At 56.5% G+C, this 13705-nt stretch overlaps 3 protein-coding genes across 5 annotated transcripts; 2 read left to right on the forward strand and 1 right to left on the reverse strand.

The window, feature by feature from the left end:
- Window positions 1-1273: 1273 nt before the first annotated feature.
- Window positions 1274-4961, forward strand: SNX21 (sorting nexin family member 21). 3 transcript variants are annotated; one of them, XM_033153917.1, is made up of 4 exons: window positions 1274-1586; window positions 2500-2654; window positions 3478-3488; window positions 3708-3875. In XM_033153917.1, the coding sequence occupies exons 1-4, from the start codon at window positions 1313-1315 to the stop codon at window positions 3724-3726; spliced, it is 459 nt and encodes a 152-aa protein (XP_033009808.1). In that variant the 5' UTR covers window positions 1274-1312; the 3' UTR covers window positions 3727-3875. The 3 variants fall into 3 exon arrangements, with proteins under 3 accessions (XP_033009808.1, XP_033009806.1, XP_033009809.1); XM_033153915.1 differs by lacking the exon at window positions 3478-3488 and having other exon boundaries at window positions 3708-4961; XM_033153918.1 differs by lacking the exon at window positions 3478-3488 and having other exon boundaries at window positions 2500-2647.
- ACOT8 (acyl-CoA thioesterase 8) lies at window positions 4868-9755 on the reverse strand. Its single transcript, XM_033154021.1, has 6 exons — window positions 9616-9755; window positions 8152-8288; window positions 6917-7142; window positions 6019-6176; window positions 5354-5566; window positions 4868-5231 (listed from the first exon to the last, which is right to left on the reverse strand). Exons 1-6 carry the CDS (start codon window positions 9753-9755, stop codon window positions 5113-5115), a joined length of 993 nt encoding a protein of 330 aa, XP_033009912.1. The 3' UTR covers window positions 4868-5112.
- A 752-nt stretch (window positions 9756-10507) lies between these two features.
- Window positions 10508-13106, forward strand: ZSWIM3 (zinc finger SWIM-type containing 3). The gene is made up of 2 exons (XM_033153919.1): window positions 10508-10700; window positions 10979-13106. Exons 1-2 carry the CDS (start codon window positions 10546-10548, stop codon window positions 13041-13043), a joined length of 2220 nt encoding a protein of 739 aa, XP_033009810.1. The 5' UTR covers window positions 10508-10545; the 3' UTR covers window positions 13044-13106.
- The last annotated feature ends 599 nt before the right edge of the window (window positions 13107-13705 follow it).

The raw sequence follows: 13705 nt of genomic DNA on the forward strand, positions 1-13705 counted from the left end.
TGCTAAGAGACTTTAAACCAGACATTGGGAACCTGCGATCCCTTCATCAAGGCCATCCACCACATTAAGAATTTACTGAACAGTGAAGTCGTTACTCAGTGTGGAACCTAAGACTCTTGATCTCTGTCAGACTTTGAAAAGCTGATCTCCCTGGATCAAGTTCGTCAGTTTTGTTGAACCAATTGAACTAAATTTTGTCCCAAGACAAGAGCAGTTTCAGTCTTCCCTTAGCAAGCGTTTATACTCAGTGTGTTTATTTTGAGGCAGAAGGGGTGCCTCTTAAGCTTTGTGGGGGCAGCTTGAGGAATCTGTTAGGGTTCCTTCCTTAGCTGGTGCGGTGGCCACCACAGCAGCCTGCGGGCCCAGAGAGCAAGAGGACCGAGGTGGGTCACAAAGGAAGTGCCACAGAATGGCCTGTGGGCCAAGACTCCATACAGGTCTCCGTCAGCTCAAGCTGGAGAGCTGTCTCTCAAGTTAGTCCACGGCTGGTGCCTTAATCCACCATTTTTCTCCTTTGTGCATCCAGGTACATCTTCACCATGTTGGAGGGGCCTCTCAAACGGGGCTGAATTTTGGAAAGGGGGTTTGCCAAGTTCTCTTGGATAACTAAGCAAACTATTACTCCCATCTTTCCACCTGGCGCTGTGAAGCCTGCATATGGAAACAGAACGGGATTCAGAAAGAACTTATTTCGCAGGCTGGGAAGACCTTTAATCTTAATAGTTTGGATTGCTGGTATTCAAGAGTTTGGCAAACTGCCCTTCTTGAGTATCTAAAAGGCAGAGTTTAGATCACCGTTTGTAAAATGTATGGCGTGGTCTTATTTCTTACAGAGAGACTGCAGCATGTGGAAGCTCAGTGCCATCAGCCCATGCAAATGTCTGGCTCATTTAGGACTATGTAGAACCTTCATACACAATAATGATGGAACTCGCAGGCAGAGAATACTTTTATTTTTATGAATCTTTATTATTTGTGCAGGGAATCTTTGCATGAGTCAATACTTTTACTATCCCCCTTTGAAGCTGTGCTGGGTCTTCTTTGTACTTTGTCCTTTTGGGTGTGATGCTTTATGGGTTTAAGTCTTTGTTTTCTTTTTCTTATGTTTTCACTTTCTGTGTTTGTTGAGAAGCCAGTAATATATACAGTATAAGGAAGTGCTAAAGAGGGAAGCAGAGAAACTGGCTTCCACTAGGGAAACCCCTGCCCCATGGTGTGTGTGGGGGGGGGGGAGGCCTGCTGCTGAGAGTGACCAACCCAGAGCCAGAACTGCCTCTTCTTCCCTGCAGGGCTCCCCCCCCCCCGCATCTCCATGGCCTCCCGCATCCTGCACCGCCTGCGGCATGCGCTGACCGGAGAGGGCGAGCGGGACGGGCTGGCAGGCTGCAGCTCGGAAGCGGAAGAGTTCCCAGAAAGCTCCGAGCTGGAGGATGACACAGAGGGCCTCTCCACGCGGCTCAGTGGGACGCTGAGCTTCACCAGCAACGATGAGGAGGAGGAGGGAGAGGAGGATGAGGACATTGGCGTGGCTGGGCAAGGGCAGCCCCCAGAGCCAGACCTGCTGGGCGAAGCCACGGAGGACGCTGGTAGGTCCCTGGATCTGGCAGCAGAGAGGGTGGCTGTGTGGGCACATGGTCAGTGTGCAGGTGGCCCCCGAATGGCATAGGAGAGCTTGCTGGGCAGGGGCTTGCAGTCCAGGGAACTGCCTGCACCCTAAACGGGTAGGGGCCAAGGGGCCCTCCCTCTCCCAGTCCTCACAGGTGTGTCGAGTCAGGAGAGGGAGGAGTGGGTGACGCCAGCCATGGCTCAACGTCTTCAGAAGCAACTAGCTCCCTTGCAGGACGATCGCTCACAGGTGCGACGCTACGGAACACTGGAACACTGTGCACGGTTCTGGTCGCCTCGCCCCCAAAAGGATGCTGTGGAGTTGGGAAAGGTTCAGAGAAGGGCAGCCAAGAGGATCCAGGGGGTGGAGGGACTCCCCTATGAAGAAAGGGGCTTTTTAGAGAAAAGGCGAGCAAGAGGTCACATGGCGGACGTTTATGGAAGTGATGCAGAGCAGGGAAAGTGGAGAGAGAAGTGTTTGCCTTCCTCTCTCAGAACACTAGAACTTGGGTGGCTTTAAAAGTACAAATTCAGGGGGGAGGAGGGGGCTCTCAACCAGCCACAATGGCTCTGCTCTCCCTCCATGGTCAGAGGAAGAATTGCTTCTGAATCCCACTTGCTGGAAACCTCAGGAGTGGAGAGTGTGGCTCTTGTGCTCAGATCCTGCTTGTGGGTTTCCTACAATGGGCCACCGTTTGGCCCCTGTGAGAAGATGGCCTGATCCTGCAGGTTCTTCTTCTGTGTTTGGTCCCAGCTCTTCTCCATGCCAGAAACAGGAGTCACCAAATCTTTAGCTCGAGCTCTTGCAGACCAGGAAGCAGGGACCTCCCCCCCCCCCACTCCCAGAGCTTGACATCTGCTTTCTTCCTTTTCTGCCCCCCTCCCTTGCTGCAGATCACAGCCCCCCGACGGAGCGCAGGGGCAGCAACCTGCTCACCCGGCAGCTGCAGGAGCTCTGGAGGAAATCGCGGGGCAGCTTCGTGCCCCAGCGCCTCCTGTTCGAGGTCACCAGCGCCAACGTGGTCAGCGAGCAGAACTCCAAGTACGTGGTGAGTGAGATGGGGGGGGCAAAGGAAGGAAACAAACCCCCCCCCCAGCCTGGGAAAGAACCTGGGATTGGAGGGACAGCAAAAGCAAGACGGGAGAAGAGCCCAACATCTAGCAGGCGGGGGGGGGGGAGATATATTGCAGAGAGAAACTGCCTCTCCTGGCCTTAAGCCAGCCAAATGCCCATGTACAGGTGTTCTTGGTGTCCCCCTTGCCCCTGAGGCAGTTCCAGCTCTACGACCTGGAGAAAAAAAGGGGGCAGTCAGACTTTGCCTGCCCCCCCCTCCTCTGCCTTCTCGGTGGTGGCACCCGCCCTGTGGAACGCTCTCTCATCAGATGTCAAGGAAATAAACTACTACAGTGGTGCCCCTCTAGACGAATGCCTCGCTAGACGAAAAACTCGCTAGGCAAAGGTGGGTTTTTTTCCGTTTAGCGAAAACCTCGGTTTACATTGCCGCTTCGCTAGACAAAAAAACCGCTAGACGAAAATATTCGCAGAACTAATTATTTTCGTCTAGCGGGGCATCACTGTATCTGACTTTTAGAAGACATCTGAAGGCAGGCAGCCCTGTTTAGGGAAGTTTTTAATGTTTGATTTTTTATCGTGTTTTTAATATTCTGTTGGGAGCCGCCCAGAGTTGTCAGGGAAACCCAGCCAGATGGGCAGGGTATAAATAAATTAATTTATTATTATTCTGAGGAAGACTGGAGTTGCCTCTTCTCGCACCCACCATGCCTTATTGGGAGGGTGGGTGGGGGGTGTCTTGCAGGGTGCCTGGCCCTGACTGTTTTCTCTTTTCCCTTGTGCTGCCGCGCTTTGGGCAGAAGAGCCTCAGGTAACTTCCCCGTGGCTGCTGCTGCTGCTGCTGCTTCAGCTGCCTGGCTTTCCCAGCCCTTTCCTTGCTGCTTGGGGAACTGCCAGCGGAAGGGGGGAGGCAGGGAGAGGGGCATGCCTCCCTGTTTGTCTTGCTGCGGGGCGGGGAGGGGGTTACTGGATTCTGTCCCTTTCCGGGCAGCCCCTCTCACCGCTGCCCCTGCCCTGTCCCACCCCACAGCTCTACACCGTCTACTTGATCCGCGCGGGGCAGTTCGACAAAGCGCCCGCCTGCATCTCCCGCCGCTACTCTGACTTCGAGCGGCTGAACCGGCACCTGCGCCGGCGCTTCTGCGGCGACATGGCGGGCGTCTCCTTCCCCCGGAAGCGGCTGCGGCGCAACTTTGCGGCCGAGACCATCGCCAAGCGCAGCCGCGCCTTCGAGCAGTTCCTGTCCCACCTGCATTCGCTGCCGGAGATCCGACGCTCGGCCGACTACCTGGAGTTCTTCTTCCTGCGCGACCTGCAGGCGGCGCAGAGCCTGACGTGCTCCGGGAGGTACCCGGAGGCCCTGGCGGCCTGGGCCAACGCCCACCAGCTGCAGGAGAGGCTGGGCGCCTGCCGCTCGGGCCACTTCCTGCTGACGCTGGCCGGCCTGGCCGTCTGCCACCAGGAGCTTGGCCAGGCCGGGGAGGCGCACGCTGCCTGCGAACGGGCCCTGTGTCTCCTGGAGGCGCAGGACAGTCACCCGCTGCTGGCCCCCTTCCTGCAGGCCCACATCCGCCTCTCCTGGGTGCTGGGCAGGGACAAGCGCCAGGCCGAGGCCCGGCTGCAGCGGCTGCAGGAGGCCGGTGGGGCGGACATGCACCCGCCCACCCTGAAGGAACTGCTCATCAAGCAGCCCCTGCCCTGAGGAGGCCGGCTGGCTTCACTTTGGATCATGGGCAGAAACTGGTACATTGTTTTAGGGCACAGTGAACTCGTCCCTCCTGCAAGGAACAGCCTCTGGGGCTGTTTATCTGGGGCTCCGTAGAGGAATTAGATGCCTCCCTGTCTTCTGAAAGGGACTTCTTTGTAATACTTGAATGCCTGATGAGGGAAAGGGATAGCAGCAGCACCTGCCTGCCATGTAGGCAGAGGGGTACAGCTCCTCCCCCCAAGTGGAAGCCTGGGGGTCCCCAGAGGTGGGTGCTGCTGTTGCTGCTAGTTGGGAGTTCCAGCCTACTGGGGAGAGGGGAGCTGAGGTTCCAGCCCCCAAGCTGAAAAAGGGAAGCTTTTAGAGTGGTTTCCTGGGATGAGGGGCTGCCTGCTCCCGCCTCTTGCAATGGGGCAGGGCGTCAAAGGGAAATGGGGTGGAAACCAGGTCCCTCCCTCCCCTTGCAGCCTCAGGAGACCAGAGCTTTGGAGGGAGGGGCTGCCACCCCTTTATTAGCGATAGAGAAAGTCAAGGGCCAGTCTTGTAACTCCCTTCGCCCAATAAAAAGGATGCTCGTCAGTGCTTCTGTTTGTGGGTCTCTGTGCAAATGCTGCCCAGACCAGCTGGCTTCCATCTGGCTCAAGAGCTGCTGCCGTTCCGGCATGAGGCCTGCAGGTCCTGCCCAGGTCCACGAGGGCCGCGCCTCCAAGCAGGACCGCGCTCTTCCTCGCTACAGCTTGCTGCCGGAGGGCTGCTCCTTCACACGGATGACGCCTTCCTGAGCGCAGCTGGCAGCCAAGACGCCGTCCCTGCGCCACAGGCGCCCGTGCACGAGGCCCCGGGACCCCCCTGCGTGTCAGAGAGAGGAGGAGGAGGAGAGCGGTGGCTGAGGACTGTCTGCTGTGACGCAGAACAGCCCTCGGGCGTCTCTTCCCCGCACAGCCCACCCATGCTCCCTACCTGGCACCTACCTGCCCAGGGGCTCTCGCACTCGTACAGCATCCAGTGGTCGGCCCTGAAGGGGGCGTGGAACCACATGGAGTGGTCCAGGGAGACCATGAAGCTGATCCTGTAGTGCTGGTGGGGGAAGAGGGCCGTCCGCAGGAAGGCGTAATCCGAGATGTAGGCGGCCACACAGCAATGCAGCTTCATGTCACATTCGCCTGCAAAACAGACATCGCTGGCTGAAGGAGAGAGCAAGACGCAGAAGGGTGGGTAGCAGAGAGCCTGCTGAAGGGGTAAGAGGGGTGCTGGGTGCCCCTGTAGGAGCTGGGGAGTAGGCGGCGCAGCCCTAGGCAAACTTGAAAGACCCAAACGATCTCCCAGAGCAAGTTCCTAGGCCTCAGTGTTATGCAGCAATCTCTCCAGAGACAAAGCTCTAGAGTTCCAGGGCAGGAGCCTGCATGTTCCACACATCCCTCCCCACCTCATAATTCTCCTCTCCTACAACAAAATGTGTGTTTGGGTTTTGTTTTTTGTTTTTAAGTTTCTGTAAAAGAAAATAGACTGAATACTGATTCAAGCAAAAGGATGCAGATTCACGTTGATACTTGATTTAGAGGACTTTTCTGGGCCTCTGACCAATCCCTGGGATGCTAACACGAGGGAAAGGGGGGGCAGGCACCAAGGAGCTTACCTATGTGGCCCCTGGCTCTCACCCACAAGAGCTGCTTGGGTTCCTGCGGTCTCCGGTGGAAGAAGTCTGGGGGGTTCACTGGCTTAATCTCAATGGGAACTTCTTGGGCCAGCATCTTGTTGAGTCCTTGCCTGTATCTGTCTAGAAGGTTTGGGTCCCTTTGAAAAAAGAGCAGACACAAGGAGTGAGCTGGCTGGGGGCAGAAGGGGGTGGCCATTGCAGGCGAGCAGGCAGCCTTTGCCCACTGGTCCCAGGCAGGGATGGAGCTGCAGCCCCTACAGCATCTGGCTCCTGAAATGTTGGGCCTCATTCTCACTTGCTCAGCCAGGCATACCAAGCGACACTGGTAGAAGCAGGGCTTTTTCCCACCAGAACTCACTGGAGCCTTCTTACAAGAGAACAAGGGAGGTGTTCATGGTGAGCTCCGGCACCTCTTTTTCTAGAAAAAACAGCACTGGGTAGACGCTCTCATGGGCCAGAGGCAGAGCCCTCTCCCCTCCTGCAGTTTCCATCCTGGCTAGTCGCCACTGACAGCCCTCACCTCCTGATCCTCTTTCAAGGCCATCCAAGTTGGTGGCCACCACTGCCTCTTGTGGGAGGGAGTTCCATAGAATAGCCTGGCCAACCCAGGTCTGCTGGAGCTGCGGCAGAGCCAGAGGAGTTCCGACCTGCGAGCAAACGCAGAGCTGATCTGAGTGCAGCTGCTCCAGGAAAACCCATTGCCCCCCTGGAGGACACACTTTCCCCACATCACAGCTGGGTGGGTCTGTTCCAGCCACGAAGGCAGGAGCCAAGGGCCAGGCTGGCAACTTCTGCCTCGGGAAGCCTTCAGCTTCTCTATGTCTATCGCTAAGCGGACTGTCTTCTGGGAGAGGGGTGGGGACCCCGTGCCACTCACTGCAGGTACTTCTGGATTAGCTCTTCCTGGGTCAGCAGCTCCTCTGGAAGGGGCACGTCTGGCATGTGGAACTGGTGCTTGACGGGGCTGGGCTGGTCCTGCTGGAAGGAGGCCTGGCAAATGAGGATGGGCTTCCCATGCTGGATGGCCTTGACCGACCGCACCGAGAAGCTCTTCCCTGTGCGAGTGCGCTCCACCTGGTACAGAACCGGCACCGTGGGGTCCCCTGGAAGCAGGAAGCGCCTTCGGTCAGCTCACTTGCCACCCCAGGAAAGGGAGAGCGATGGGAGCATTATGGCTGCTAGGCAAGCAAGCACTCGCTCTCTTGGTTTCTTCTCTATCTCCTCTCCACACACACCCCGCCCATCCCAGAGATGAAGAGCAGTGCTCAGGCAGCTTCTGGGCTGTGCCCCGGAATAACAGTAGGAGCATGACAGTGAAATGGGGGTGGGCACGGCTGGGCTGGTGGGAGCAGCAGCAGATTCTGAAGTGGGAGGGGACAAGGTGCAGGATTTCCTTGCTGTTGTTTTCAGTCCCAGTCAGGCCAAAGATTATGAACTGGGTCTGATGCCACCACCCTTACTTACAGCTGCTGTTGCAGGAATGCTTTGATGGTGTTTCCTGCTTGGCAGGGGGTTGGACTGGATGACCCTTGTGGTCTCTTCCAACTCTAGATTCTATGATTCTAGGGACACTCTGCCTGCTAAGATGTGGCATGTCTGGGCCTGCAAGGAGAAGCAAGAGCGTCCCCCAGTGGCCAACAACGCACACAAACCATCATCCACTAAAAGCAGCAGGCTTAAGGCAAAAAAAAAAGTAGGTAGTACTTAGATGCTGCACTGAGGATTTAATGGGAATCACAGCTACAATGAGTAATTGTATTTACTGGGTTTTTTTTGGGGGGGGGGTGCTGAGAGAGAGAGTAGAGCTAAGAATGTAAGAAGAGCCTTCTGGATCAGGCAAGAGGCCCATCTACTCCAGCAGTGGAATCTGTGTGACCAGAAAGAGCCTCCCTTGGGTGATTCGATGTGGAGGCCCAGTAGCCACAAATGGCCACCTCCGTCCATCAAACCTTGCCTGTGAGCTTCCTTTGCAGCTTTACCTGGCCACTGGCAACACTTTGGGTGTAGCTGTGAGAGTTCTGCCAGTTCTGCAGCTTACCAGGGTCTGCTTATAAGGCGCTGTTCAATAACTCCACCCTTTCCACCCCCTCCTTTCCCAGAACCTGTTGTTACCTGCTCTTACGAAGTAGCAATGCAACGAATGGACTTGTACATCCTCACTCACAGCCTTTGCAGCTGCCACCAAGGCCTGGCCCACTATCTGCCCACCAAAGAGTCGCTGTGTGACTGGCACCCAGTAGTGCCTCCCACTAGGAGAAAGACAACAAAGTGAGGTTATTCCCAAAAAGATGGCACCTTTCTGTCTGCCCTGATTCCTGCTTGTTTTTTTGTTTTTGCTTTTTTAGCATACTATGGGGTGGCCTGTGGGGACAAGATGAATAGTGTGGAGTCATGTCAGGCCCACATAGTTCTTGTTTTCTGCATTGCAAATCAGAACCTTGCAGCCCACTCTCACAACTATCTGGGGTCAGGGCCCAGGATCTTTGAATTTCTCCCAAATTCCCAGCAGGAAACTTGGCTTGTTTTCAGAAAAGACAGGGAAGCAAGAGAGCCCATTTTGTTTCTTGTGTTATTCCAGACCAAGGGTGTGGCTTTCAAAGGGCAAAGCCACCCACTCAAGTTGTCACCCGTCAGAGACATACTTGGGCTTTACCACTTTTTGTGAGGTGACCATTTTTGTTTCATTTGTTTGCAAGACAGATATGAATCCATCAGCAAGACTTTGATTACACTGTTGCCTTTGTTTTTTCTTAATGGTGTGGGAATAGAAGTACAGCCTGGCTGCTGGATCAGGCGAAAGAAGGCCCATCAAGCCCACTGTCCTGTTCTCACAGAGACCCCTACAGGCAGAAGCGCCGATAAGCAGCTGTCTTATAATCCTAATTGCAGACAAAAATTTAAAGGGAGGCTTTAAAAAAAAAATCAAACAACCAAAGACATAAGAGTTTCAGTGCCATTTGGTGCTGCAAGAGGGGAAGAAACCTTCCAGAAACCTGGAGAAGAGAAGATTGAGATCTCAATACAACGGCCATCTTCAAATATCTGAAGGGCTGTCCCATGGAAGGTGGATCAAACTTGTTTTCTGCAGGGGAGGAACCGATTGATTCAAATTGCATGAAAGGAGATTCTGAATAAACCTCATGAAAAACTTTCAGACAGTAAGAACTGCTTGGCAGTGGAAGGATCTCCCTTGGGCAGGTGGTGGAGTCTCCATCCTTGGAGAGGGAAGTTTTTAATGTTTAATGCTGTATTGTGTTTTTAATATTCGGTTGGGAGCCGCCCAGAGTGGCTGGGGAAACCCAGCCAGGTGGGCAGGGTATAAATAATAAATTGTTGTTGTTGTTGTTGTTGTTATAGATTTTGAAACAGAGGTTGGATGGCCCCCTGCCAGGGATACTTCAGCTGAGATTCCTGCATGGCAGGGGGTTGGGCTAGATGACCCTGGGGGTCCCTTCCACCCCTACAATTCCGAGATTCTAGGTCCACATCCCCCAGCACGAAGAGGGGGCAGCTTCCCGGAAAGGCCCGGCCTGTGTCGCTCCCCCTCCCCTGCCGCCCTCCTTCGCCCCCGCTGACCGAAAGAGGTCCAAGTCCAGCGGCTCCAGGTTGAGGACGCTCGTGACCAAGACGCTGCGCAGGTCGCCCTCCTGCGAGGCCTCCTCCCCGCCTCCCTCGCCCTTCGCCCCGGGCCGGCCGGTGTCTTCAGGCGACGCCATGTTGAACTTTCACGTGACAGGAGGCCGCCGGAAGTCCGCCCGTCGGAAACCGGAAGCGCTCTCTTCCCTCGCTCGCTCTCATTGGCTGCGGGGGGGGCAGCCCGTCGCCACGCCCACTCACTTCCTGACGCGGCGTCCAGAAACCAGAAGCTCCCTTTCCGGAGGCGGAGGCGGGGCCTGCCTCGCGATTGGCCAATCGGCTCGCCGGTCCCTAGTCTCGTGAAAGGGAGCCCCGCCTCCCCGTTGGCCGAGCGGCTGCCCATCCGGCGGCGCGGCCCCTGATTGGTGGATCTCCTGCGAGGGGCGGCCTCCGTCCCCTGTGAGATGCCGCTGGGCGAAGAGGGTCTCCTTCTGCAGGGCGGCTGTGGAAGGAAGGAGCTGGAGGGAAAGGGGAGAAGGGGGAAGCAGAGAGAGAGAGAGGAGGGTTATTGCGCCACACGCTCACGGTAGAGGGAGGCCAGGCAGGAAGGGGTTAAGCTCCCCCCCCCCAAAAAAAAACCCATTATTTCACCTCTCCCCACAGGAAAAAAGAGAGAAATCATTATTCCCTTTGGGTGGGACTGAGTGGATTTTGGGAGTTTCCAGGCAGGAAGGGGTTAAGCCCACCCCCCCCCCACTCGAAACCATTATTCCCTTAGTTGGGTGGGTTGAGAAAGGGGCCTTGGGGGGGGGGACTCCCTTCTCCCCAACCCTACACCCCCCCCCCAGTTATCCTGAAGGGCAGCTAAGGGAGATGCTCCCCCGGGCCTCTGGGTAGCATCCTGACCCTTCACCGGCGCCCTCTGCAGCCATGGAGCTTGGCTCCTGCTTCAAGAACTACGAGGACTTCCGGGAGTGCTTCAGCACCTACAAGAAGGAGAACCGGCTCCAGTACGGCTTGAGGAGCTGCGTCTCCATCCGGTTCCACAACCGCAAGAACGGGACCAACATCCGCGAGGACGTTACGTAAGGACGCCTGCGCTTCAGCCTCTCGGGCGGGGGGGTGGGGGTGGGTGCCGTTTTCAGAGTTCCCACATCAAAGATAGGACTTCTGCTGCGGTTATGAGGGTTTGGTTTGATGGTCCAGTAGGTTTATTCTACCACTAATCACTTACAATAATCCTAGAATGATAATCCCAGGGAACCTTGGCATTGTCTCACTGATTGTCCTGATGATCCCATTAGTTAGGCTGCCAGGGCAATGCCTGGCCCTCTTGATGTCGCTTTTCTCTTCCATTCACCAGGTTTATGCAGGTGAAGTTTGGCTGCGCCCGATCGAGAGACTCCAGCAGGAAGAGGAGGCAGCAATCTAGCTTATGCCCGGCGTATTTCGTCCTGCAATACAACGAGGAAATAGACCGGCTGGTGATCAGCGAGCTGAATGGCAACCACATCCACACGGAGTCCAAGGCTTCCTTGATCAGCTCCAATGCCCCACCTGGGACCAGGATGGCGACGAAGCTGCCTGGCCCCCCCAAAGCTCGCGGCAGCCCCCCAGCTAAGCTGCGCAGGGAGGAGCCTGCAGAGGTCGAAGCCTGTGAAAGGGACAGTGACGTGAGCGTGGAGGTCGAAGTGGACTCTGACGAACCTCCGCTGCTCCCGCCTTCCCCTCGCAAGGAAGCCGAGGTTCCTCAGGCAGGGGAAGATGGCTCCTCCAACTCTGCTTTCCTCCGAGTCGCGGAAGTGATGAAAAACTTCCTGCGGGTGGACCTGGGCTCCTTGGCCTCCGTCAGCGCTGGCAGCGACCAGGACCTGGAGAGGCTGAACTTCCAGACCAGCAAGATGAGGAGCCTCTTTGTCAAGTTCCCCGAGAGCCTTCTGCTACACCGGGTCCAGAGCAAGAAGGGCCACATCCTGTACGCATTCCTCGTGGAGAGCAAGGAGAGGGTGGGGAAGTTGGTCCACCTTGCCATCTTGAAGGAGGACACGCAGGAGAACACGAGGAAGATGTTCTCCGTCTTCCAGGAGTTCAACCCCGAGTGGCAGAAGGTCAAGGTGGTCTTCATGGACATGTCCTTCCTCCACCGGGCCAGTCTGCAGGAGCTCTTCCCTTCGGCACAGGTCCTCCTCTCCGTCTACCACACTGTGCAGCTCCTGGAGAAGAAGCTGAAGGAGTCCCACGCTTCTTTCTCCTTCAAGCACAACTTCAAGCTGGCCCTGAGGGAAGCCGTCTTCTCCACTTCCACCTCGAACCTGGACGCGTTGTCCCAGCAGGTGAGGCAGCTGGTGGACCAGGACTTGTACAAGTACCTGCGGACTAACTGGTTCTCCTGCGAGATGCTCTGGTACATGCATGCCAAAAAGGGCCTCCATTCCTGCAGCACCTACATCGACAGCTTGGACTTTGTCACTCAAAAGCTGTCCCACCTTTTCGGCACCCAGCTGTCGCTGGAGACCAGCATCCTTCGCTTCGTGGAGTACGCCGACTGCTCCAACACCAAAGGCCTGGAGAACCTGACCCAGGGCCCCTCAAGCCTGGAGGAGGACAGCCGCAGCGGCCTTATGCAGGAGCTGAAAGTCCTGGCCCGGCCCGCTGTGAAACGCAGCTCCAGTACCGCCTCACAGCGGCAGCCATTGCCCAGGAACGCAGCAGAGGAGCCTCCAAAGCAGTTCACCAAATACAGCCCAGCCAAGCCTGTTGCCACCATGCTGGCGGCCCTGCAGGACAGCTGCACAGACGTCGCCTACCAGCTGTGCCTGAACGAGTGGGACGTGGTGCAGAAGTCCGTCCAGCTCCTCACCTGCGCCAGGTACAAGACCACGGTGCAGCTGCTGGAGGACACCCACCAGGTCAGCAGGGACGGCAAGAGCTGCAACTGCTACTTCCATTGCCGCTACCAACTGCCCTGCCGCCACATCCTGTCCATGCTGCTGGCCAACCGGGAGGTGGTGGGGGAAGCCATGGTGGCCAAGCGCTGGCGGAAGGAATACCAGCACCTTTCTGCCTTGGGGGAGAACCTTCTAGAGTTTACAGAGCACTCTGTGGGCCCGCTGGGGGCAGTGGGGGCGGCCTCAGGGGAGCGGGGGGACAAAATCCAGTCTCTCAGCCAGGAACTTGGGAACCTCTTGCTGCAGAGCGAGGGGGAGGAGCTGGAGGAGCGCACCTCCACCCTCAAGATGATTGTGAACATCTGGACTAAGTGTTGCGAGCTGCAGGGTGGGGAGGTGCCGGGGAAGAAGCCCCTCAACGTCCGGAACGTAGGGGACCTCCCCTTCCTCTGGGTGAAAAAGGAAGAGATGGAAGAAGTGGAGGCGACTTCAGGAACGTCAGGCCCAGCTGTTGAAGACGTCCAGACTTCCCTGGCTTGAAATCCACGCCAGCGTGGAGACGGGAGCAGCTGGAGGCGGCCTTGATTGTGCTCCAAGCCCACTGTGGTATTTCCCAGCTAAAGAAACTCAGGGTTGCTGAGGGTTAGGGTTAGGGTTAGGGGGGGGCCGCAACCGTTCCTCCTGACCTGTAGGCAACAAAGGTCCCCGTTGACTGACTCTGACACACACACACACATTCTCCAGGTTTTGCAGCACACGGCTGCAGGCTTGACAATCAGGGAAGGTCTCCTTCACACAGGGGCCTTCTCCAGGGCATCTTTCTTGCCAAACCTTCCTCCGTCGCTCTTGACTCACACGCCTGTTTCCTCTTTGCCGTCTCCCTTGTTTTCTCTTCTTCTTTAACGCTGGTCCTTTTATAGGTTCGCAGAGTTGGAAGGAATCCCAAGGGTCACCTCCTGCCTCCTGCTATGCAGGAACCTCAACTCCAGGGCAGGTGGCCATCCAACCTCTGCTGGAAGACCTCCGTAGAAGGAGAGCCCGCCTTCCAGGGGTATCTGTGTTTGGCTGCTTCAACGTGATGAGACTCTCTGGGCCTGATGCATGCAAAGAATTGCTGTCTTGGTTCTAGCTGTATTTTTACTGTGATGTTCCTGGGGTCGAGGCTGGGCCTCCCCCCTCCCTCCCCCCCCCCCCCGGCTTCA

The sequence above is a fragment of the Lacerta agilis genome, chromosome 6 (assembly GCF_009819535.1).
Source record: "Lacerta agilis isolate rLacAgi1 chromosome 6, rLacAgi1.pri, whole genome shotgun sequence".
NCBI classification, from domain to species: domain Eukaryota; kingdom Metazoa; phylum Chordata; class Lepidosauria; order Squamata; family Lacertidae; genus Lacerta; species Lacerta agilis.

What these genes read in the sequence shown, in the direction of transcription:
- SNX21 (XM_033153915.1), top strand. Translation starts at nt 1,313, where the DNA reads ATGGCCTCCCGCATCCTGCACCGCCTGCGGCATGCGCTGACCGGAGAG. An exon ending in CGAAGCCACGGAGGACGCTG is followed by an intron (nt 1,587 to 2,499) that starts GTAGGTCCCTGG and finishes CCCTTGCTGCAG; the next exon opens with ATCACAGCCCCCCGACGGAG. An exon ending in AGCAGAACTCCAAGTACGTG is followed by an intron (nt 2,655 to 3,707) that starts GTGAGTGAGATG and finishes CCCACCCCACAG; the next exon opens with CTCTACACCGTCTACTTGAT.
- ACOT8 (XM_033154021.1), bottom strand. Translation starts at nt 9,755, where the DNA reads ATGGCGTCGCCTGAAGACACCGGCCGGCCCGGGGCGAAGGGCGAGGGA. An exon ending in CTGGACTTGGACCTCTTTCG is followed by an intron (nt 8,289 to 9,615) that starts GTCAGCGGGGGC and finishes TCTTTCTCCTAG; the next exon opens with TGGGAGGCACTACTGGGTGC. An exon ending in GTGCGAGAGCCCCTGGGCAG is followed by an intron (nt 5,232 to 5,353) that starts GTAGGTGCCAGG and finishes TCTGACACGCAG; the next exon opens with GGGGGTCCCGGGGCCTCGTG.
- ZSWIM3 (XM_033153919.1), top strand. Translation starts at nt 10,546, where the DNA reads ATGGAGCTTGGCTCCTGCTTCAAGAACTACGAGGACTTCCGGGAGTGC. An exon ending in AACATCCGCGAGGACGTTAC is followed by an intron (nt 10,701 to 10,978) that starts GTAAGGACGCCT and finishes TCCATTCACCAG; the next exon opens with GTTTATGCAGGTGAAGTTTG.